Source organism: Centrocercus urophasianus, unplaced genomic scaffold (genome assembly GCF_019232065.1).
Source record: "Centrocercus urophasianus isolate 14NV4802_14NV808 unplaced genomic scaffold, USGS_Curo_1.0 seq_9, whole genome shotgun sequence".
Taxonomy (NCBI): Eukaryota; Metazoa; Chordata; class Aves; order Galliformes; family Phasianidae; genus Centrocercus; species Centrocercus urophasianus.
In genome coordinates this window covers 10,543,436-10,561,542 of record NW_024885532.1, presented here as the reverse complement: position 1 = coordinate 10,561,542, position 18,107 = coordinate 10,543,436, and the positions used below count along the sequence as shown (strand labels likewise).

Below are 18,107 nucleotides of genomic sequence, written 5' to 3'. Positions count from 1 at the left end.
AATGTGTGTGTTTGGTGGCCCTGCTAGGCAGGGGGGTTGGAACTACATGATCCTTGAGGTCCCTTCCAACCCGGGTGATTCTGTGATTCTGTAAAGATAATACAGAGAACTGCTTTTGACACAAACATATATGCAGCCTCTCCTTGATATACACATTGTCAAACTGTACCAAAAAGGGGTTTCCTTCTAGGCAATACAAATGAACTCATCCTGTACTTGTTTTAAGGTAGGATATGCAAATGGATCTGACAAAAGATGCATGCCAACCTGTAAACACTATAGAACTTAGTCTACCACCATTAATATGTAATCTGCCAACTGTTAGCTGCCAGCAGAAGAAAGTCTGATCTGGATCAGATATAACATCATTTCTATTTCTGTCAAACTTAACACAGTTTCTGGCAGTAAAATTTATGTTGGTTTTTGGGGCCAGGCAATAGAATCATAGAATCACAAGATTGGAAAAAACCTACAAGATCATCTAGTCCAACCAACCTCTCACCACCATTGCTACCACAAGCTACTAAACCATATCTTGTAGCTCCTCATCTAGACGCCTCTTGAACACTGCCAGGGACAGCGACTCCACCACCTCCCTGGGCAGCCATTCCAGTGCCTGACCACTCTCTCAGAGAAAAAGTTCTTCCTTATGTCTAATCTAAATCTCCTCTGGTAGAACTTGCGGCCATTTACTCATGTCCTGTTTGTGGCCTGGAAGAAGAAGCCAATCCCTTTCTCATCCCAACCTCCCTTCAGGAAGTTGTAGAGTGCAATGAGGTCTCCTCTGAGCCTCCTCTTCTCCAGACTGAACAATCCCAGCTCCCTCAACTGCTCCCCATAAGACTTGTGCTCCAGACCCCTCACCAGTTTTGTTGCCCTTCTCTGGACGTGTTCCAGGTCTTCAGTGTCTTTCTCGTAGCAAGGGGCCCAAAACTGCACAGAATTCTCAAGGTGCAGCCTCACCAGTGCTGAGTACAGGGGGATGATCACCTCCCTGCTCCTGCTGGCCACACTATTTCTAATGCAGGCCAGGATGCCGTTGGCCCTCTTGGCCACCTGGGCACACTGTCGGCTCATGTTCAGCCGAGCATCAACCAACACCCCCAGGTCCCTTTCCTCTTCACACTCATCCAGCCATTCAGCCCCAAGCCTGTAGTGCTGCATGGGGCACTTGGCCTTGTTGAAGCTCATCCCATTCACCTCAGCCCAGTGATCCAGCTTATCCAGATCCTTCTGAAGGGCCTCGCTACCCTCAGGCAGATCAACACCACCTCCCAACTTGGTGCTATCTGCAAACTTACTGAGAGTATACTCAATACTTGATCCTGGTTCTGGGGACAAAATTACCTTTCCTAAAATGCCAGAACAGACTTCTTAAAGTTGTACGAGTTTTTAATGGGTGCTGATGTATTTTGTGCTTTCTGGCACAGAATCTATGTGAATGAATGAACCTGCCAGCTCAAATCCCCTGGATCCACGGCAGAGGACAGAGCCTTCACCTTCCCAAGGTAATAACGTAACTACAAGGACACATAACTGTCGTATTTTTCTTCTTCCCCGCTCTCTAAACTTACACTGTTTGCATTGGAGCACTTCCTGGGAAGAGGAAAATTTGAATTTCACTCTCCAGGCTGACAAGAGCCCAGCATGCCACTTCATAGAATCACAGAATCACGAAATCACAGAATTACAGAATCACAGAATGGCCCAGGTAGGAAAGGACCTCAAGGATCATGAATCTCCAGCCCCCCTGCCACATTCAGGGCAACCAACCTCCCCATTTAATGCTAGACCAGGCTGCCCAGGGCCCCATCCAACCTGGCCTTGAACACCTCTAGGGACAGGGCATCCACAACCTCTTTGGGCAGCCCGTTCCAGCACCTCAGTACTCTCACAGTACAGAACTTCCCCCTGATATCCACACTGCTCGTTAACAGCTTCCATTAATCTCCAGATTAATGGACACAGAACCATTAATCTCCACCCTCTGTCTGCAGCCTTTCAACCAGTTTCTTATCTATCAGGTGGTCCACCCATCAAATCCACATCCCTCCAATTTGGAGATAAGGGTGTGCTGGGGGACCATGTCAAAAGCCTTGCTTAAGTCCAGGTAAATGACATCTGTTGCCTTCCCTTCGTCCACCAATGCCGTCACTCCATCATAGAAGGCCACCAGAGTAGTTAGGCATGACCTTCCTTTGGTGAAGCCGTGCTGGCTGTCTCGGATCACATGCTCATTCTTCATGTGATCAAGCATGTCATCCAGGAGGATCTGTTCCATGATCTTCCCAGGCACAAAGGTGAGACTCACTGGCCTGTAGTTCCCCAGATCCTCCTTGCTCTCTTTCTTATAAGTGGGAGTGACGTGACCCTTCCTCCAGTCATCCGGGACCTCACCTGACAGCCACAACTTCTCAAATATGATGCAGAGCGGCTCAGCAACCACCTCAGCCAGCTCCTTCAGAACCCTGGGATGCACGCCATCTGACCCCACAGACTTGTACACATTCAGTCTCATGAGGCGGTCTTGGACTTGCTCTGCATTTACAATGGAGGGGGATTTACTGCCCTGGTCCCCACCTAGAGGTTCAGGGATGCAGGGCTCAGGAATGGGAGAAATATTAGAATCCTGGCTGCCAGTGAAGACTGAGGCAAAGAACTCATTCAGTACCTCAGCCTTCTCTTCGTCCGTTGAAGCCAGATCTCCTTTTATGTTTACCAAAGGAGGTACACTCCTTTTGGCCCATTCTCTTCTGGCCAATGTACCTATAGAATGTCTCCATATTGTTTTTCACATCCCACAGCCAAGTTCAGTTCTGCCTGTGCCTTGGCTTTCCATATCCCACGTCTTCAAGTCCGGACAGCATCCCTGTACTGGGATTTGCACTTCTTGTAAACATATTCAGGCTAACAGGCTGCTGGCTAAACAGCATTCATGTTTCCTTTGAGGAAAACTTTGTGTTCTCATCACAAATTGGCACGCACACTTCACATGAAATTTTGATTTGAATCACTCCAGCCACTCTTGGGGCTCTTTTGTTTCCCATCAGCTACCCTAACTTTTGGGGGCATTGAACAGATCTGAGCTCCCTCAAGAGAGAAAAAAGAGGTTTATTCCACCCTAACATGTCCCACCCCATCATTATTTAGAGACACATAGCCCAAGTTCTCTGACATAGTTGGGAAGGCCATGCACCATCAAAAATCCTAGGGCTGGATGCCTGTAGTAGGTGCTCTGAATCTGTCCCCTCTCAGGGGTGAAACAGGACATACACAAATATGCATCTGCAACTGCTGACAGATTTCAGTGACCACAACTTGACTGAACTTCCTCAAATGAAATCTCCTGCAAATGTAAAGATTAATCCCATCAGTAGGCTTGCTAAGATCTACTAGATAAGTTCACATCTACACAGCATCTTTGATTTAAAAGATGACACATTATTAGATGATGCTTGCTGGTGTGAAAATAGAGAAAATTTCAGCATCCAGAAACATTGAAGCCTCTGGCTCATTTTATTTTAATACCTCAGTTTTCTGAATTAAGTTAACTTCTCTGCTAATAGCTTTGTAAACATATGTACATGTAGGCCTGGTGATACACTACAGCAAAATACAAACTGCAGCATGCTTAGTTTCCCTCTTAAAATAATTAAAAATCTGTTTTTTCCAAATTCAGACCTAGCTTGTTTTTGCTTCACACATTAAACTTGCCACTGTGCTTTCTCTGAAGAATGCCTAGTATCCAACACTCTGATCAAAGTGATCGCTCATGATGGGGTTCCTAAGCGACCTGACATCTCACCACAACATCTGCAGAAATTAAATTCTGCAGAAATAAGTAGTCCTGAGGAACCTCAAATATACCTGCAAGAGTCATGTTTTCTATTTTCTTAGGAACTTTTTCTCTCCATTTGTTTCCAGTGCATGATGGCACAGAGTAGCTAAGAGATCATAACTTGTTTTAAGTCACCCTGCACTGACTTCCACTAAGAATGAAAAATGTACTACTCAGTGCTTCAAAATTTATATTTACAAGAACCTCATCAGTAAGACTGAGACACATGTGTGTATCTGTATGGGCACAGAGAGGGAAGGAGTAAGAAGGAATTCACAACTGGAATGTAGGAATAGACAGGTATAAACTCTATTGGAAAGACTGGCAGGCAAGGAGGAGAGGGGGTGTTGCCCCCTACAACTATGAGCTGGAGTCAATGGAGCTCCACTTGGGGATAGATGGAAGAGCTGACAGAGAGCTTACGGGTAGGGTTAAAGGGAGTGCAAGGGAAAGAAACGTAGTGGGAGTCTGTTACAGCCTGATTGAGAAGACAGAGTGGATGAGGCCCTCTATAAATAGATAGGAGCAGCTTCACATTCACAAAACATGGTCCTCATGGGGGACTTCAACCACTCTGATATCTGTTGGAGGGACAACACAACAGGGCATCAGAAATTGAAGAGGTTCCTGGAACGTGTTGATGATAACTTCCTGGCAGTCTGCTGAAGTTCCCACTGAATGGAAAAGGGGAAACATAACCCACATTTTCAAGAAGGGAAAAAAAAGAAGATCCAGGGAGCTGTAGGCCAGTCATTCTCACCTCTGTGCCAATCATGGAGAAGATCCTCCTGAAGGCCTTACTAAGGCACACAGAAAATGAAGATGAGGTGATTGATGGCATCCAATATGGCTTCACTGAGGACAGGTCATGCCTGATGAACTTGGTGGCATTTTATGATGGGGTTGCAGCTTCAGTGAATAAAGGAAGAGCAACTGACGTCATCTACCTGGACCTACACAGATTGTTTGACACTGTTCCACATGACATCCTGGTCGCCAAATTGGATAAAAGGATTTGGTTGATGAACCACTCTCTGGAAAAGGAATTGGCTAGATGGTTGTACTAAGAGAGATGTGGTCAACAGCTCAGTGTCCAAGTGGAGACTGGTGATGAGTGGTGTTCCTCAGTGATCAGTGCAGGGACCAGTGTTACTTAACATCTTTGTAAGAGGCATGGACAGTGGGATTGAGTGCATCCTTAGCAAGTCTGCCAACAGCACAAAGCTGAGCAGTACAGTTGACACGCTAAAGGGAAGGGATAGAATCCAGAGAGACTTGGACAGAGTTGAGAGATGGGTACATGCCAACCTCATGAACTCAACAAGGACAAGTACAAGGTCCTGCACCTCGGCTGGGGCAATCCCAAATACAGATACAGGCTGGGCAGAGAATGGGTTTACAGCAGCTCTGAAGAAGAGGACTTGGGAGTGTGAGTTGATGAAAGACTCAGTATGAGCCAGCAATGTATGCCTGCAGCCCAGAAGCCCAACTATATCCTGAGTTGCATCAAGATAAGTGGGACCAGCAGGGGGAGGAAGGTGATACTGCTCTTGCAAAACCCCACTTGGAGTACTGCATCCAGTTCTGGGGCCCCCAACATAAGAACATGGAGTTCTTGGAGCATGTCCAGAGGAGGGCCACAAAGATTATCAGAGGGCTGAAGCACCTCCCCTACAAGGACAGGCTGAGAGAGCTGGGGCTCTTCAGCCTGCAGAAGGAAAGGCTCTGAGAAGACCTTATAGCAGCCTTATGGTACCTGAAGGGGGTCTGTAGGAAAGCTGGGGAGGGGCTTTTTATGAGGGCAGGTAGTGACAGGACGAGGGAAAATGATTTTAAAAAGGAAGAGGGTAGATTTAGACTAGGTATCAGAAAGAGATTCTTTACTGTGAGGATGGTAAGACACTGGAAGAAGCTGCCCAGTGAGGTTGTGGATGCCCCCCTCCCTGCAAACATTCAAGGCTGGGCTGGATGGGACTTTGAGCAACTTGGTCCAGAAGGAGTGTCCCTGCCTATAGCAGGGGGTTGGAACTAGATGATCTTAAAGGTCCCTTCCAACCCAAACCATTCTATGATTCTGTGATTCTAAGAAGGTGACATTTGCTGCCAAAAGGAAAATAGAGGTAATACAATCACAGCTCCACTCCTTGATGGGAAGAGGAAAGGAGCCTTCAACAAGTCGTGCCTTAGTATCCTCAGAAAAGAGCAAAACTTTCTGGGGCATCTCACTAACTTCCTAAAGAAGGAACAATGGCAAGAGTATTATTCCCCCTCTCCGCCTGTTTCGACCACTGATGCCAAAATGATGTCTCGGTCACCAGCAGCAACACTGAAGAAAACCATTTTTGGCCACGGGGACCCAACAGACAAACGTGGAGAATATTTCACAGGGGTGCACAGTAATGGTCATTAAAACCCATCATCTGCCAAGGGTTATGAATACTGTAGTGTCTCAAGCATAACTTTGCTCTCTGCATTTGGCATGTGGCACAGTCCAGTACCTGAAATAACTGCCTGTGCAACTCTGCAGCCAGCAAGTCCCAACCATTTCTGAAAATCCTCCTTCCTGGCAGGCTTGTGCAGAGCAGGAGCCCAGTGCCAAGTCCTCCCGCAGAGAAACACAGAAGAAGAACATCACAGAGGCTGCATTTTGTTTCGAGCAGTAGAAGCAACACTTTCAGATACAGATGGCACATGAGATTTGAAACAAAGTCTTCTGAGATTAGGTGTTATACTCAGGTTTACTTAGTGTCTTTCAGACAGGTGCCATAGGAAACCAAATCCTGGCTCTGGAGACCTAGCAAACGCACTCACAGTGGGAATGAAGGCATTTATGATTTTCTCCTCGTAATCTGGTACATACTATATGAAGCACATATAGAGCATTTTTCTTCCTATTTAAAGTTCATTATAAGTACTTCATGCGCTGAGAAACACTCCGAGCACACCTATCAGATTTTCAGTCAAAGCAGCTTGGTGTATGGTAGGGGCTGTAGAACTGGTCGATTTATTTCATAAAATTTTATGTATAAAGCAGCAGTATCCATGAACTTAATGGTCAGAATATAGAGTCTACAGGGGTAATTTTTATTACAATTTATAGCAAGATTACCCATACTCCACAGTTTTCAGATTTTATTGAGATTTTATGGGACTATATGGCTAGAACAGTTAACTGCACCCAGCATAGCTACGGTTCACGGAGAATGGGAATTGGCACTGAACACAGTGTAACTAATCTACCATAGAATATTAATTGCTATGATCCCATCAAAGGCAATAGTTAAAATCATTTCACCAATCACATAATTTGCCATAAACCTGTGAAAGAATGGTTGTACGTAGAAATGTAAAGGTGAGAGTGATTGCATGAATGGAATGCATGCACGTATTTAAGAATCTCTGTCATCGGGTTGCCTACAGAAACATACAATACCACTCTATTTAAAGAAAGGACTTTTCTTATTACAGGCTATTCGAATGTTGTGATTCTTACCTACAGAAACACCAAACGACTGAAACTAAGAGAATTAAATCACAGCATAAAATACACAAAAACTGTATCACTAGAAGTTAACAGGGAAGATTAACTAAAATATCACAAAGCCCCTACAAAAATTGTAGCAGATCGCAACTAATGCATTTCAACAGTCTAAAGATATTTTAGACACCAGAAAGTTTCCAGTAGGTTGGTCCAAGTCACAATAAAACCCAAGGCAGGGATAAAATAAATGAGAAGTTTTATGCGTATTTCAGCTGGATCCAAATTTGTGGGATAAAAGCAATTAGATCAAAGCTCAATGCTGGTGAGACCACAAAACGGAAGGAGCAGAGGCATCCTGGTGCTGAAGGCAAAGAATTAACAGCTTCTAATAGGTGTAGGGACTCAGGACATGTTGAAATGGCCTTCCTAATCCTCCTTATGCTTGGCTTCACAAACAAAGCTGGAATACATACCTACCTCGCTCCCTTCCCCAAACCTGCTGCTAACAAGAAACACATGAGGCTAAATCCATTGCTGATAAATGTTAAAAGAGTGTGCTTCTGTGGTGAAAACATCTATACATGAAGCTAGTGAGTCAACAGATCTGACCTTCTGTAGAAGACTGTCATTCAAGCTTCTTTGTCTAAGGCTTCTTTCTCAATTTAAACAGCAAAGTATATCTTGCAACCTGTATTTTGATTCTCAGTTCTGGTGAGAATTACTATTTACTCTAGTTCTTAAATATACACACCATCTCCAGTGACACAGACTCCACCCTGAAGCCAAGCCTGTTTCTCTCCCAGCCTAGCCTCTGCCAACTAGCTTCTCCTTTCCAAGAACAACTAATATTTCTTCCAGACGAACTGCAGGAACAGAAGGAGAGATTCAAGCTGCAAACATTTTGGGGGGTAGGAAAGCGGAGGCAGACAGGCTGGAATACATACAGACCCAAAATATTTTTGTGTCCAACAACAAAAAATTACAGCTCAACTAGGTCCACCACTCAAATCCCAAATCCACTGAAATGCAGAAAGATTTCCCATGAAACAAAAAAAGGCAAGGTTACCAGTTTTAATCAGGAGTGTCTTTCAGAGCGAAACTGATACAAGCAGACCACATAATTTGATCTGTAAACAAATGGATGGTTCTCAAATTCCTAACGTTGTACTACAAGTTGTGTTTAATTCTGCGGAATAGGCTTTACAGTAGGTGGAAATACAGCATGTACATTTATATAAATAGAGTAGATGGTACTTTAAAAAGTAGGTAGTGGACAACATATTCCAGTTTTAAGCCACAGCAAAATCTGTAGCAACAAGTATTACATTTCCCGCTTGTAAGTTAGGAATATGGTATGTGTAAGCTGTGAAGATATGCAATCCAGCTATTTCTGCAGGTCCATATGCAAATGTAATAACATAAAAACAGGTCATGCCAATGTCATTATGGATGCTTATGCACAAGAGGTTGAAGTTGAAGTGGAAAATTAAAGTTTATAATATTTTGAATGCTGGACTGTTGTGCAGGTTGTGCAGTTGTGTGGGTCCTTGGTGCACCATCACCAGGGGGAGCTTCTGAAATGCCCTTCAGTGAATGGAGTAACTCTTCTGAACTATGGAAAACAATTTTTAGGGATACTATCTTTCACAAAATCTGCCACTAGAGGGATGTGATTTGCTGGTAGTACTCATGGCTATGATCTGAAAGGAAAGCAGTGGAAAGACTCAGAATAATGGGACTATAGTTTGCAGGGGAATGTGTTGCTACCTGGCCAGGCCATGCTGCTCTTCTCTATCTGAGTCTCTCCTTATTCCCTTTCACACTACAAATTCTGCCTGGATCCCTTCGCTACCCTCCTTATGCTTTTGTCTCTTTCCTCTGTCTCTCATATTTTGTCCTATTTTTCCTCTTGAACATATTCACACATCCATACCCATCTCACCACCTCTCCTTTTCTCCCCTGTTCCCTTTCATCCTGTGTTTTACCCATCCTTTCCAGCTTCCCAGTAAAGTTTCTCCTTGCCTTCCTCAAGCATTTTTTTTTCTTGCTTTACTCCTTAAGGAGACTCTGATTTTTTTTTTTTTTTTCCAGAGCTCTGAATCTGGCTGGCTTTCTGCAAATGCTTATGAATACTAAAGAATGGTCAACAGTCCAAACCAAACTTGAAACTTGAGGCTCGTGGCTCAGTACCACAGAGGTGAGGTTCTGGAGTTTTGCACAACAACAACAAAAGGAATACATTTTTCAACATAGAAAATGCTATGTTTTTTCCCTGCTCTCAGTCTCAGAAAGAACAGACTACAGACTAGTTTTCTTGCCATCAAAGAAATAAAAAGAAGGAAAAAAAGGAATGGCCTGAGGCAAGAATATGACATGAAAAATGCTAGCCTAAATGGTTAACATATAGACAAACTTCACGCAGCTGAAGAAAAGGCTTTAAGGGGAACTCTCAGGCAATCTTATCCATAGGTGTTGCTACCTGCTGTGCCTCTAATTGCACATTTTAGCAACACACACCATTGCTGAACAGGGAAAAAAAGAAGGTGAGAAAAGAGTTTCTCCTGGGATTTTAACAAGCTGGAATACTTTAATATGTAATAATGCCTAGCTGTCATAACACACAAAAACATCTTGAAATCTCTTTCAAAATTTCTGATGACAGAGTATAATAGTGACCACTGAAGGAAGCAATCTTCATCCCTTCATCACATTATAGGGGCTGAGGAACTCATGGCGCCCAGGAATAACTGCATGGCTTCCATCCCCCCTGAGTCCTGACAGCCTTAACATATTGCATCACTCTGTGTATATGGAATAACCTAAGGATTGGGTTGTGGGTGAGCTGGCAGTGCAGGGGCGGCATGTAGGGCCACCCGCAGCAGTGAGAGTATCAGGATGGGAAGTCTCAAAGACAGTAGGAAAGTATGTGTCTATCTGCATGTGCATGTGATTAGAGTGTTTTGAGATCACATAAAGGTGTTAGAAATGTGTAAGTACTTACGGAGACTTACACATTCCTGATGTTACATTACCAGCATATATCCTGAATGTATAATCCCTCAATACCTTCTTACTATATACTTTTAATGAATCCCCAAAATACAGATTCTGATTTTGGTTTAAATCAGGTGAACTGAGATGTTTTTATTCTGAAACAGTCTGACAGCAAGGTGCTTTTGTAGCAAAGCCAGGGTTCCTGTCGCTCCTCCTGAAACATAGTATGTAACACAGGACCTGATGGGACGCTCATTTCTGTGCCTCGTCACTTAATTGAGTAGATCCTGCTCAAAAACATGTTATGGCATGTGGAAGACAGGGAAATGATTAAGGATAAAGAATGAACAACTGACATATCCACCTGGACTTTGATACATTCTCACACAACATCCTTTCCTCTAAATTGGAGAGACAGATTTGATGGATGGACTGTTCAGTGGATAAGGAATTGGCTAGATGTCTATTTCCAAAGAGCAGCAGTCAGTGACTCTATGTCCAGGCAAAGAACAGTGTCAGGAGGTGTCCTGCAGGGGACCCTTGCTGTTTAGTATCTTCACTGGTGAGACGGACAGTGGAAATGTAGTGCATACTCAGCAAGCTTTCAGATGACAGTAAGCTGAGCAGTACAGATGACACTTTGTAGGGATGGGATGCCAAGCAGAGAGACCTCAACAGCCTTCAAAACTGGGCCCATGTGAACCTCATGAAGTTCAACAAGGCTAAGTGAAAGGTTCTGCACCCTAGTCAGGGTAATCCCAAGCATGTATACGCTGAGTGACAAATGTAGAACTGGCCTTCAGGCTACTGGTGGATGAAAAACTCAACACGAGCCAGCAGGGCGCACTTTCAGCCCAGAAGGCCAACTGTACTCTAGCCTGCATCAGAAGAGGCATAGCTGCCAGGGTGAGGAAGGCGACTGTCCCCCTCCACTACGCCCTCATGAAGCCCCATCTGGAGCACTGTGCCAGTGCCTGGGGCTCCCAGGACAAGAAAGACAGGGAGGCCATGCAGCTGCTCAGAGAGCTGGAGAACCTCTCTATGAAGAAAGACTGAGGAAATTTGGTTTGTTCAGCCTGGAGGCTCTGGGAAGACCTCACTGAGGACTTCCAATACTTAAAAGGGGGCTACAGGAAAGATGAGGAGAGACTCTCTGTCAGAGCATGCAGTATTAGGACAAGGGGTAATGGCTTTAAACTAAAAGAGGGTAGACTTTGAATAGACATATACGTAAGACATTCTTTACTTCTAAGGGTAGCTGGATACTGGAAAATGTAGTCCGGAAAGTCTGTAGATGTTCCATCCCTCGAAGTGTTCAAGGAATGTTCAAAGCCAGGTTAAATGGGCCCTTGAGCAGCCTGGTCTAGTAGAAGGTGACTCTGCCCATGGCAGGGGTTTGGAACTAGATTATCTTTAAGGTCCCTTCCAATACAAGCCTTTCTGTGATTTTATGAATCTGTGCTGCTAGCATCTCAGGTATATGGGAGCTATTTCTTTGCAAAATGATCTAGTTTTCAGTGCTGCAGAAAAGGTTGGATTTTAACAGGGAATCTTGCAAGTGAAAAATAGGATAGAGGAGGCAAGACAGAACAGAAATGAGCAGCACACATGGAGGAGGAGGAGAAGTAGATTTCAGACTCCACAGGAGGAAGGTGTGACTGAAAGTGCGTGGATCAGTGATGCCATGGATAAGAAAGCATGGCAGCAGAGATGACAACAATGTGGGACAGAAATATTAACAGATAAGGAGGAAGAGATGAAACAGATCTGCTAACTCAGAGAAAAATAAGGAAGGATAATAATAAGTAAAGTAGAAAAAAAGAGGTGAAAAGAGAGGAAGATAGAGGACACAAAGAAACAGATTCCTTCTCCTGAAATAATGAGAGTACTCAAACAGAACATGAAGAAGAGTAGATTTTACTTGAACTGTCTACAAAGCAGCTGTTGGAAGGCTAGTTTTCTTGGAGAGAGAGGTTCCCATAAAGCACTAGGAGAAGCAGTAAGCCACCTGAGTAAAATATCTGGAGGGAGGGTTAAACTGATAAAGGAAGTTTGTGAGGTTAAAAATGAAAAGCTTCTAGTAAAACGTGGGAGGAACAGGACAATTCAGCACAAGGAAAACTGGGATCTGAGAGGGAATAACAATGGAAAGTATTTCTCTGTATTTCCCATCTCTTGCATTTTTCCCTGCTCTGAACCAGGTTGCACTTAATTTTGGATGGTTTTACAACTGAAAGTGTATCTGCTCAGGAAAATGCCTAAGTTTCATTCCAATGAAAAGAACATCAATACAAACTCATGTAAAATCCAACAGCAAGTGCTACCCTAAAACACTCTTGTATCATGAGTTGGACCCGAAGCAACAAGAATACATAAATTATGGGACCAGTGTTGCTGATGCTATCAGATAACATCAGCAGATGACTTTGTTTCAGCGTGCATGTTTTTTGTTTCAGAAAATGATTAACATTCATGTAAACGACAGAAGTAGTGACTTCAGACATTTCTGAACCTGTGTTTCTCCCTCAGTTGGTACAGAGGATTAGTAGTCAATTCATTTTGTCAAAGATGTCTTGTTAGCCTCAGTCCATTCACTTCTTTAGAGCTAAGACAAGTTAATCCGTGCATTTACGAAATTTGTTTAATCAGTTATTTCATGCAACATCACTGTTACATTTATATTGTTTTACATGAAATAAGAGAAAAATACACTCCAGCAAAAGATGACAAAAAATGACTACCTTGAGTGGACTGCTGCCCATTATTCTTCTACTGTATTTAATTCAAATTCACCTGAACATTTCTATCAAATTAATTAGTGAAAGCAAAATGGGTACAATTGACGAGAAAAAAACAAAAAAAACTTAATTCCTTCTTTTCCTTTAGCTTTAATAGGTGCTGCAGGGCTGGTTAATGGTCTCTGCCAATAACAGTACAAAAGAGAGATTGTCAGGGCAGCTCAGGAGGCCTGGAGCTCGTGGGCTGAAATCCCTACAGCGTATTAAATTCTGGAATTTCGTTGATGAAGCCAGGGTAGTGAATTTCCAACTTTTACAAGATCAAGAGGTCCTTCACATGGAGGAGAGTACTAGCAGAGCCAAGCAGCACCTCAGAAAAGAAAACACATGGCAGAAATTCCGGATGAGCTCAAGGTCAGGTGCTGCTCAAAGCTCCAAAACCAAAATACAGGCTAAAACTGATTTATTTTTTTTTTAAATTTCAGACAACATGGTGAAACATTCTGCTTTCATTTATCACTTCTTGACAAAATGCCACAAGGTCCTAAAACTGCGTAATTGTATGAAATGTACTAAAACTTCTTAAACTGTCATTTTGAGGCTTAAAACGAAACACAGATCTGCTTTGAGTTTGGTTTCTATGCTTTAAGCCTGTAAAAAGGACACACCTCATACTTGAGCACTGAAGGAATGGGAGGAGAACCACAGACTTATGGACAACAGAACAGTACTAAACATCAGAATGACCAACCACTGTTGTATATACACTACTAGGTAGACATGAGAGTTAAAAGAAAACGTCTTTCAGTTGTGGGTATCTGTTCATTATGCAATTAGGTACCCAAGAGACATAATGCCTTACTAAATGTCCCATAACTTCATAAGCCCTAAAGTGAGGTTATCTGTCAGTAGCCTTCCTTTCCGCTTCAAGCAATACCTCACTTCAGGGGAGAATTAGCCATATTTTATACGCCCATACACAGTGAACCCTGAAATGGGTATCCCTCATTCCCTACCTCATGTTCCCATTTCTGTCACTAATGTCCTTCTTTATAAGGCTGTACTTTTCAAGGCATTTGGGCACATCTGTTTTCTCTTTTCTACCTCTATCCATTATATCATCATCTCTTAACAATTTTTTGCTGCATTGGTAACTGTTACTTTCTCATATTTTCTTGCTCTCCATATCCCCTTTCTGTGTTCTTTGGACTCCCCTTTACAACCATATCTGTCCTTCTGGCATGTGCTTTCCTCCTCTCCTCACACCTCCACGAGCCTCTTATATCCTGCGTCTGCAAAACTCATTCCCAGCACTCTGTGTGGTTTCCTTCCCTCCTGCTGTTTAATCTGGAAGAGGCAACTTCATTCAAAATATGCCACTCCTTGAGCCTAATAAAACCTGCTCTTTATTCCAAAAACCTTCCCTTCTCACGTTCCAAGAGAACAAGTGCTTTCTCTTTGATGGAAACAATCTCTCTGACTCTCCTTCCTGCTCTTGTTTTTTGAGCTTTGTATCACCTGGTGAGTTTTTCATGTCCTTCAATGATATTCTATACACTGTCATTACTCCGTTGTCCTATTTCTTCAGTTCCTAGGAATTATCTATTTCTCACAGGACAAAACTTGACATGAGGCACCTAACATCACAGCTGACCTCAACTATTTTTTTGGAATTTATTTTAAAGAGCACAGAGGATAAGAATTGTAAAGGTCCTCTGTGAGTAGCTGAAGTTCTATGTCACTTTGGCAAATGACACAGCAAGCTTGTAAACTAACAGTTTTGTAAGGCTGTTCTGTTTTCCTCATACAAGAATGATTTTACAGATGCCACAGACACACAAAACCAGTTCTACCTTACCTTTGACGTGGCTTCTCCCATCCTCCAACAGTGGCACTACTATAGTGTTGTTCATATTCCCAGGTGATCTCACGGCTGTATAGACAACAGGTACCGACTGTACCACAACGGGTATACGGTGCACGTGACTCATTTTATTGGACTGCAAGTTCATGGGGCTTGAAGGTGGAACTGGATGGATAATGTGCAAAAATTGCTGACCTCCCACACCAGATGCAGAGGCCACAAGAGGACCTGGACTTAATACTGATGGTACAGATGCTGCTGAGGATACCGACGTTATTACTGTGGGTGATGAAGCTGGTCGACTTGAAGAAGAAGAAGTAGAAGTAGAAGAAGGGGAGGAGGCTGATGCTGTCATGGAAACTGGTGAAGATGAAGCTGCTGTAGGGGATGACCTGGCTTTGTTTATTGATAAGTCCACTGGTTCAGTCTGTGTTTGGAAATGATCTGCAGATAATGAATCCTCCGGGGGATCTGCCTTCATGTTGTTTAGTAACAAGGGCACAGCTTCCATATCTGGGTAGTTGTGGACGTTTGGAGACTGTTGGGGAAAGACAGAAGGACATATTTTTAGTTACATATGTGGCTAAAGGCAACATAAACACCCAACGTGTCATCTCCAACAGCGATGGTCCCCAATATTTTTTAAATTACTTTTCAAATGCTTGAAGACTGTAAGTTCTCCTGCTTGTCTACTTTCTTCTAGATCAGGCAGACCTCGCTTCATCTTTCTGTCATAAGTGACCTTTAAAAGAACAAGTCTAATCACTTGTTCATTCTTTGCAGCAGCAATTCTTATTTGAGTTAGAACGTCATATGTATTTTTTCTCATTGTTATACTTTCTCTTTCTTGAAAATTTATTTTATAAACTAATTAAGAAAAAAAAAACCCTGACTTTGCAAAACAGATTTGTGCCGTAGGCTCTTTCAAAGCTAATTGGTCTAAATTTATTCTAGAATGGTGACACCTGTGATAGCTTTATTCTTTATTTTCATCATCAATGTGGTTAACAGAATTTTTGGATAATGATACTGGGCCAAAGATAGATCCCTGGAGAAGCCCATTTGATACATCTGCCTTTCATGACAGCACATCATTAGTAACTACCCTACAAAAACATTTTTTTTTCAAGCAATTTGCAATAGGAATAGCAAGAAAGGAAATGCCCATTGATAACCCGGTAGTAAGAGAACACTTAATATTTACCTGGCACAACACTGCAGCAGTGCTTCTCTGCAGGCACACTGCCACAGGTACACACAGTCCATTCCCTATTGCAGTATGGAACTCAACACAGATCAAAAAGCCTGCCAAGCTACTTCAAACTCTGATCCAAAACAGTTCTTCCGTACACAGATCTGATAAGTCATCTTTTCATGGTACCTAAGCAGCTCCAAATGCATTCACTCATTCTCTAGACCACAGTATTTATGCAATTTCTAAAAATATTAAGGCAGACACATGTAACCCAGAAACATTTCAGTTCACCCACTCTAGATAGGCTGACAATCAAGCAAACTATAAATCTGATTTGGGATTTTTATAATCTACCACGGTAAATATTTTCATTGAGAATCAACATTTTTGAGTCAGAGCCAGATTTCATCACAGAATGAACTTCAATTGCAAAAGGAAAACAGAAGCATTAATATTAAAAGCCATAAAAACAACAGCCTAAGTGGGTATTACCCCTAGCATTATGAAAGATGAGATGTTTAGTAGACCTCATCCATTCAGTTGATTTAGATTTGTTCTTGGACCTAACACTTCCCCCCATTTGAAAGCAAGAACATCTCTGGAACAGCACGTCTCCTGCTCTATTCACATACAAATCAACTTAAAACAAAGAGACCCCAATTCATCCGGCCACAGACCCTGCTGTTCTGTGGTAATACCAATAAGAACAAAAATTCATTTATAAAGACAATGGGGATTTCTGCTTAAAAAAGAACACACCATAAAGAACAGGTCACTTTCCAAAGTGTGTAACAAAAGCAAGTGGCACGGTCATGAAAATTTCTTCTTCAAAAAGGTAGAAGAGTCTGTAATTGCTCAGTGACGACTGCTTACAACTTACCCTGAAACACCTTATCCTGCATACTGCCAGTAATGAGATTCAGCATTAGGTACATTGGATGTATGATGATAAAGACAAAACCATAAAACATACATAGCACAAAGTGGGTCACTTTTCAAATCTTGACAACAGCTGACAGAAGTCTTACACATGCAATGGGCAAGCAGCCTGGGTCTGCTCAGCTAAAGAGACCAGTGGCAGAGGGAAGACAAGGTGGAAAGGGATACCCTGCGCACCGTATGGCAAAACCTTTAGAAGACGTTGCCTTCGATCATATATCCTAAAGGCTTGAGTAAAAGGGGATAGATGGGATTAACACACATACAGGAGAGATGCAAGATCCTCATGCATCCCCTTGTGCACAAGGCTGGGCAAGGGTATGGTACAGCATTTAGAAGCAGTACGAATTGCCAGCTCCTGGTTGAAGAAGGGCAGATAGACAGTGAAGGAACCCATGCATGTTGATCCAGGCTTCCCCTGGGAGCATGAGGCAGATTTCAGTGACAGCGCTGCCCGCCTCAGTAGTATCAGGACCCCAGACCTGTACAAAGCCAGTGCCACTGCCAACACTGCAAGTGCAAACACGACAGACAGAAGTCATATTAAGCATTCTTTCCATGAATAAAAAGTTGCCTTTGAGGTAAAACACACTTCATGTATCACCACAGTCTTAAAGCTCTTTCTTCATTTGTTGTATGGAACAACAAAAAAAGAAAGAAAAGTACCATGTAACAGTAGGCTACCATGTAAATCACTTTCTTTTTTAGCAGTCTTTCTATATTTATTTTTCCTATCACACAGTCCCTACACTATATCCACTTTTCATTAGTACACTCTTTCCATCTGGTTTCTGGATCAGTCCTTGTACATGACTGGGGCTGCTATGTACTATGCAATACAGTTACTATTACTATTTCAGCCCTCATTAGTAAGATGAAACTTGAAAAATTCACACTGCCTTCATGAATGTCTACAAAGAATAAAACTGGTTTGTGCTCCTATATCCTCTTTTCACTGGCAAAACTCTAAAAGTAAGATTGTCTGTGCTTTCATACACTTCATCTGTAACTGAATTCAGCTGACATTACAAAACACAGCAGGATCCTTGCTGGTAAC

The 18,107-nt window shown here is 42.7% G+C and overlaps 1 protein-coding gene across 4 annotated transcripts in view; it reads right to left on the bottom strand.

Moving 5' to 3' along the window:
• Positions 1-18,107, bottom strand: part of KLF12 (Kruppel like factor 12) — a 267,563-nt gene that overhangs the window by 88,417 nt on the left and 161,039 nt on the right. For all 4 annotated transcript variants that reach the window (XM_042839345.1, XM_042839346.1, XM_042839344.1 and 1 more), the window contains one exon: positions 14,911-15,454. In XM_042839345.1, the coding sequence (XP_042695279.1) occupies positions 14,911-15,454 (544 nt within the window). The remainder of the gene's footprint in view (positions 1-14,910; positions 15,455-18,107) is intronic.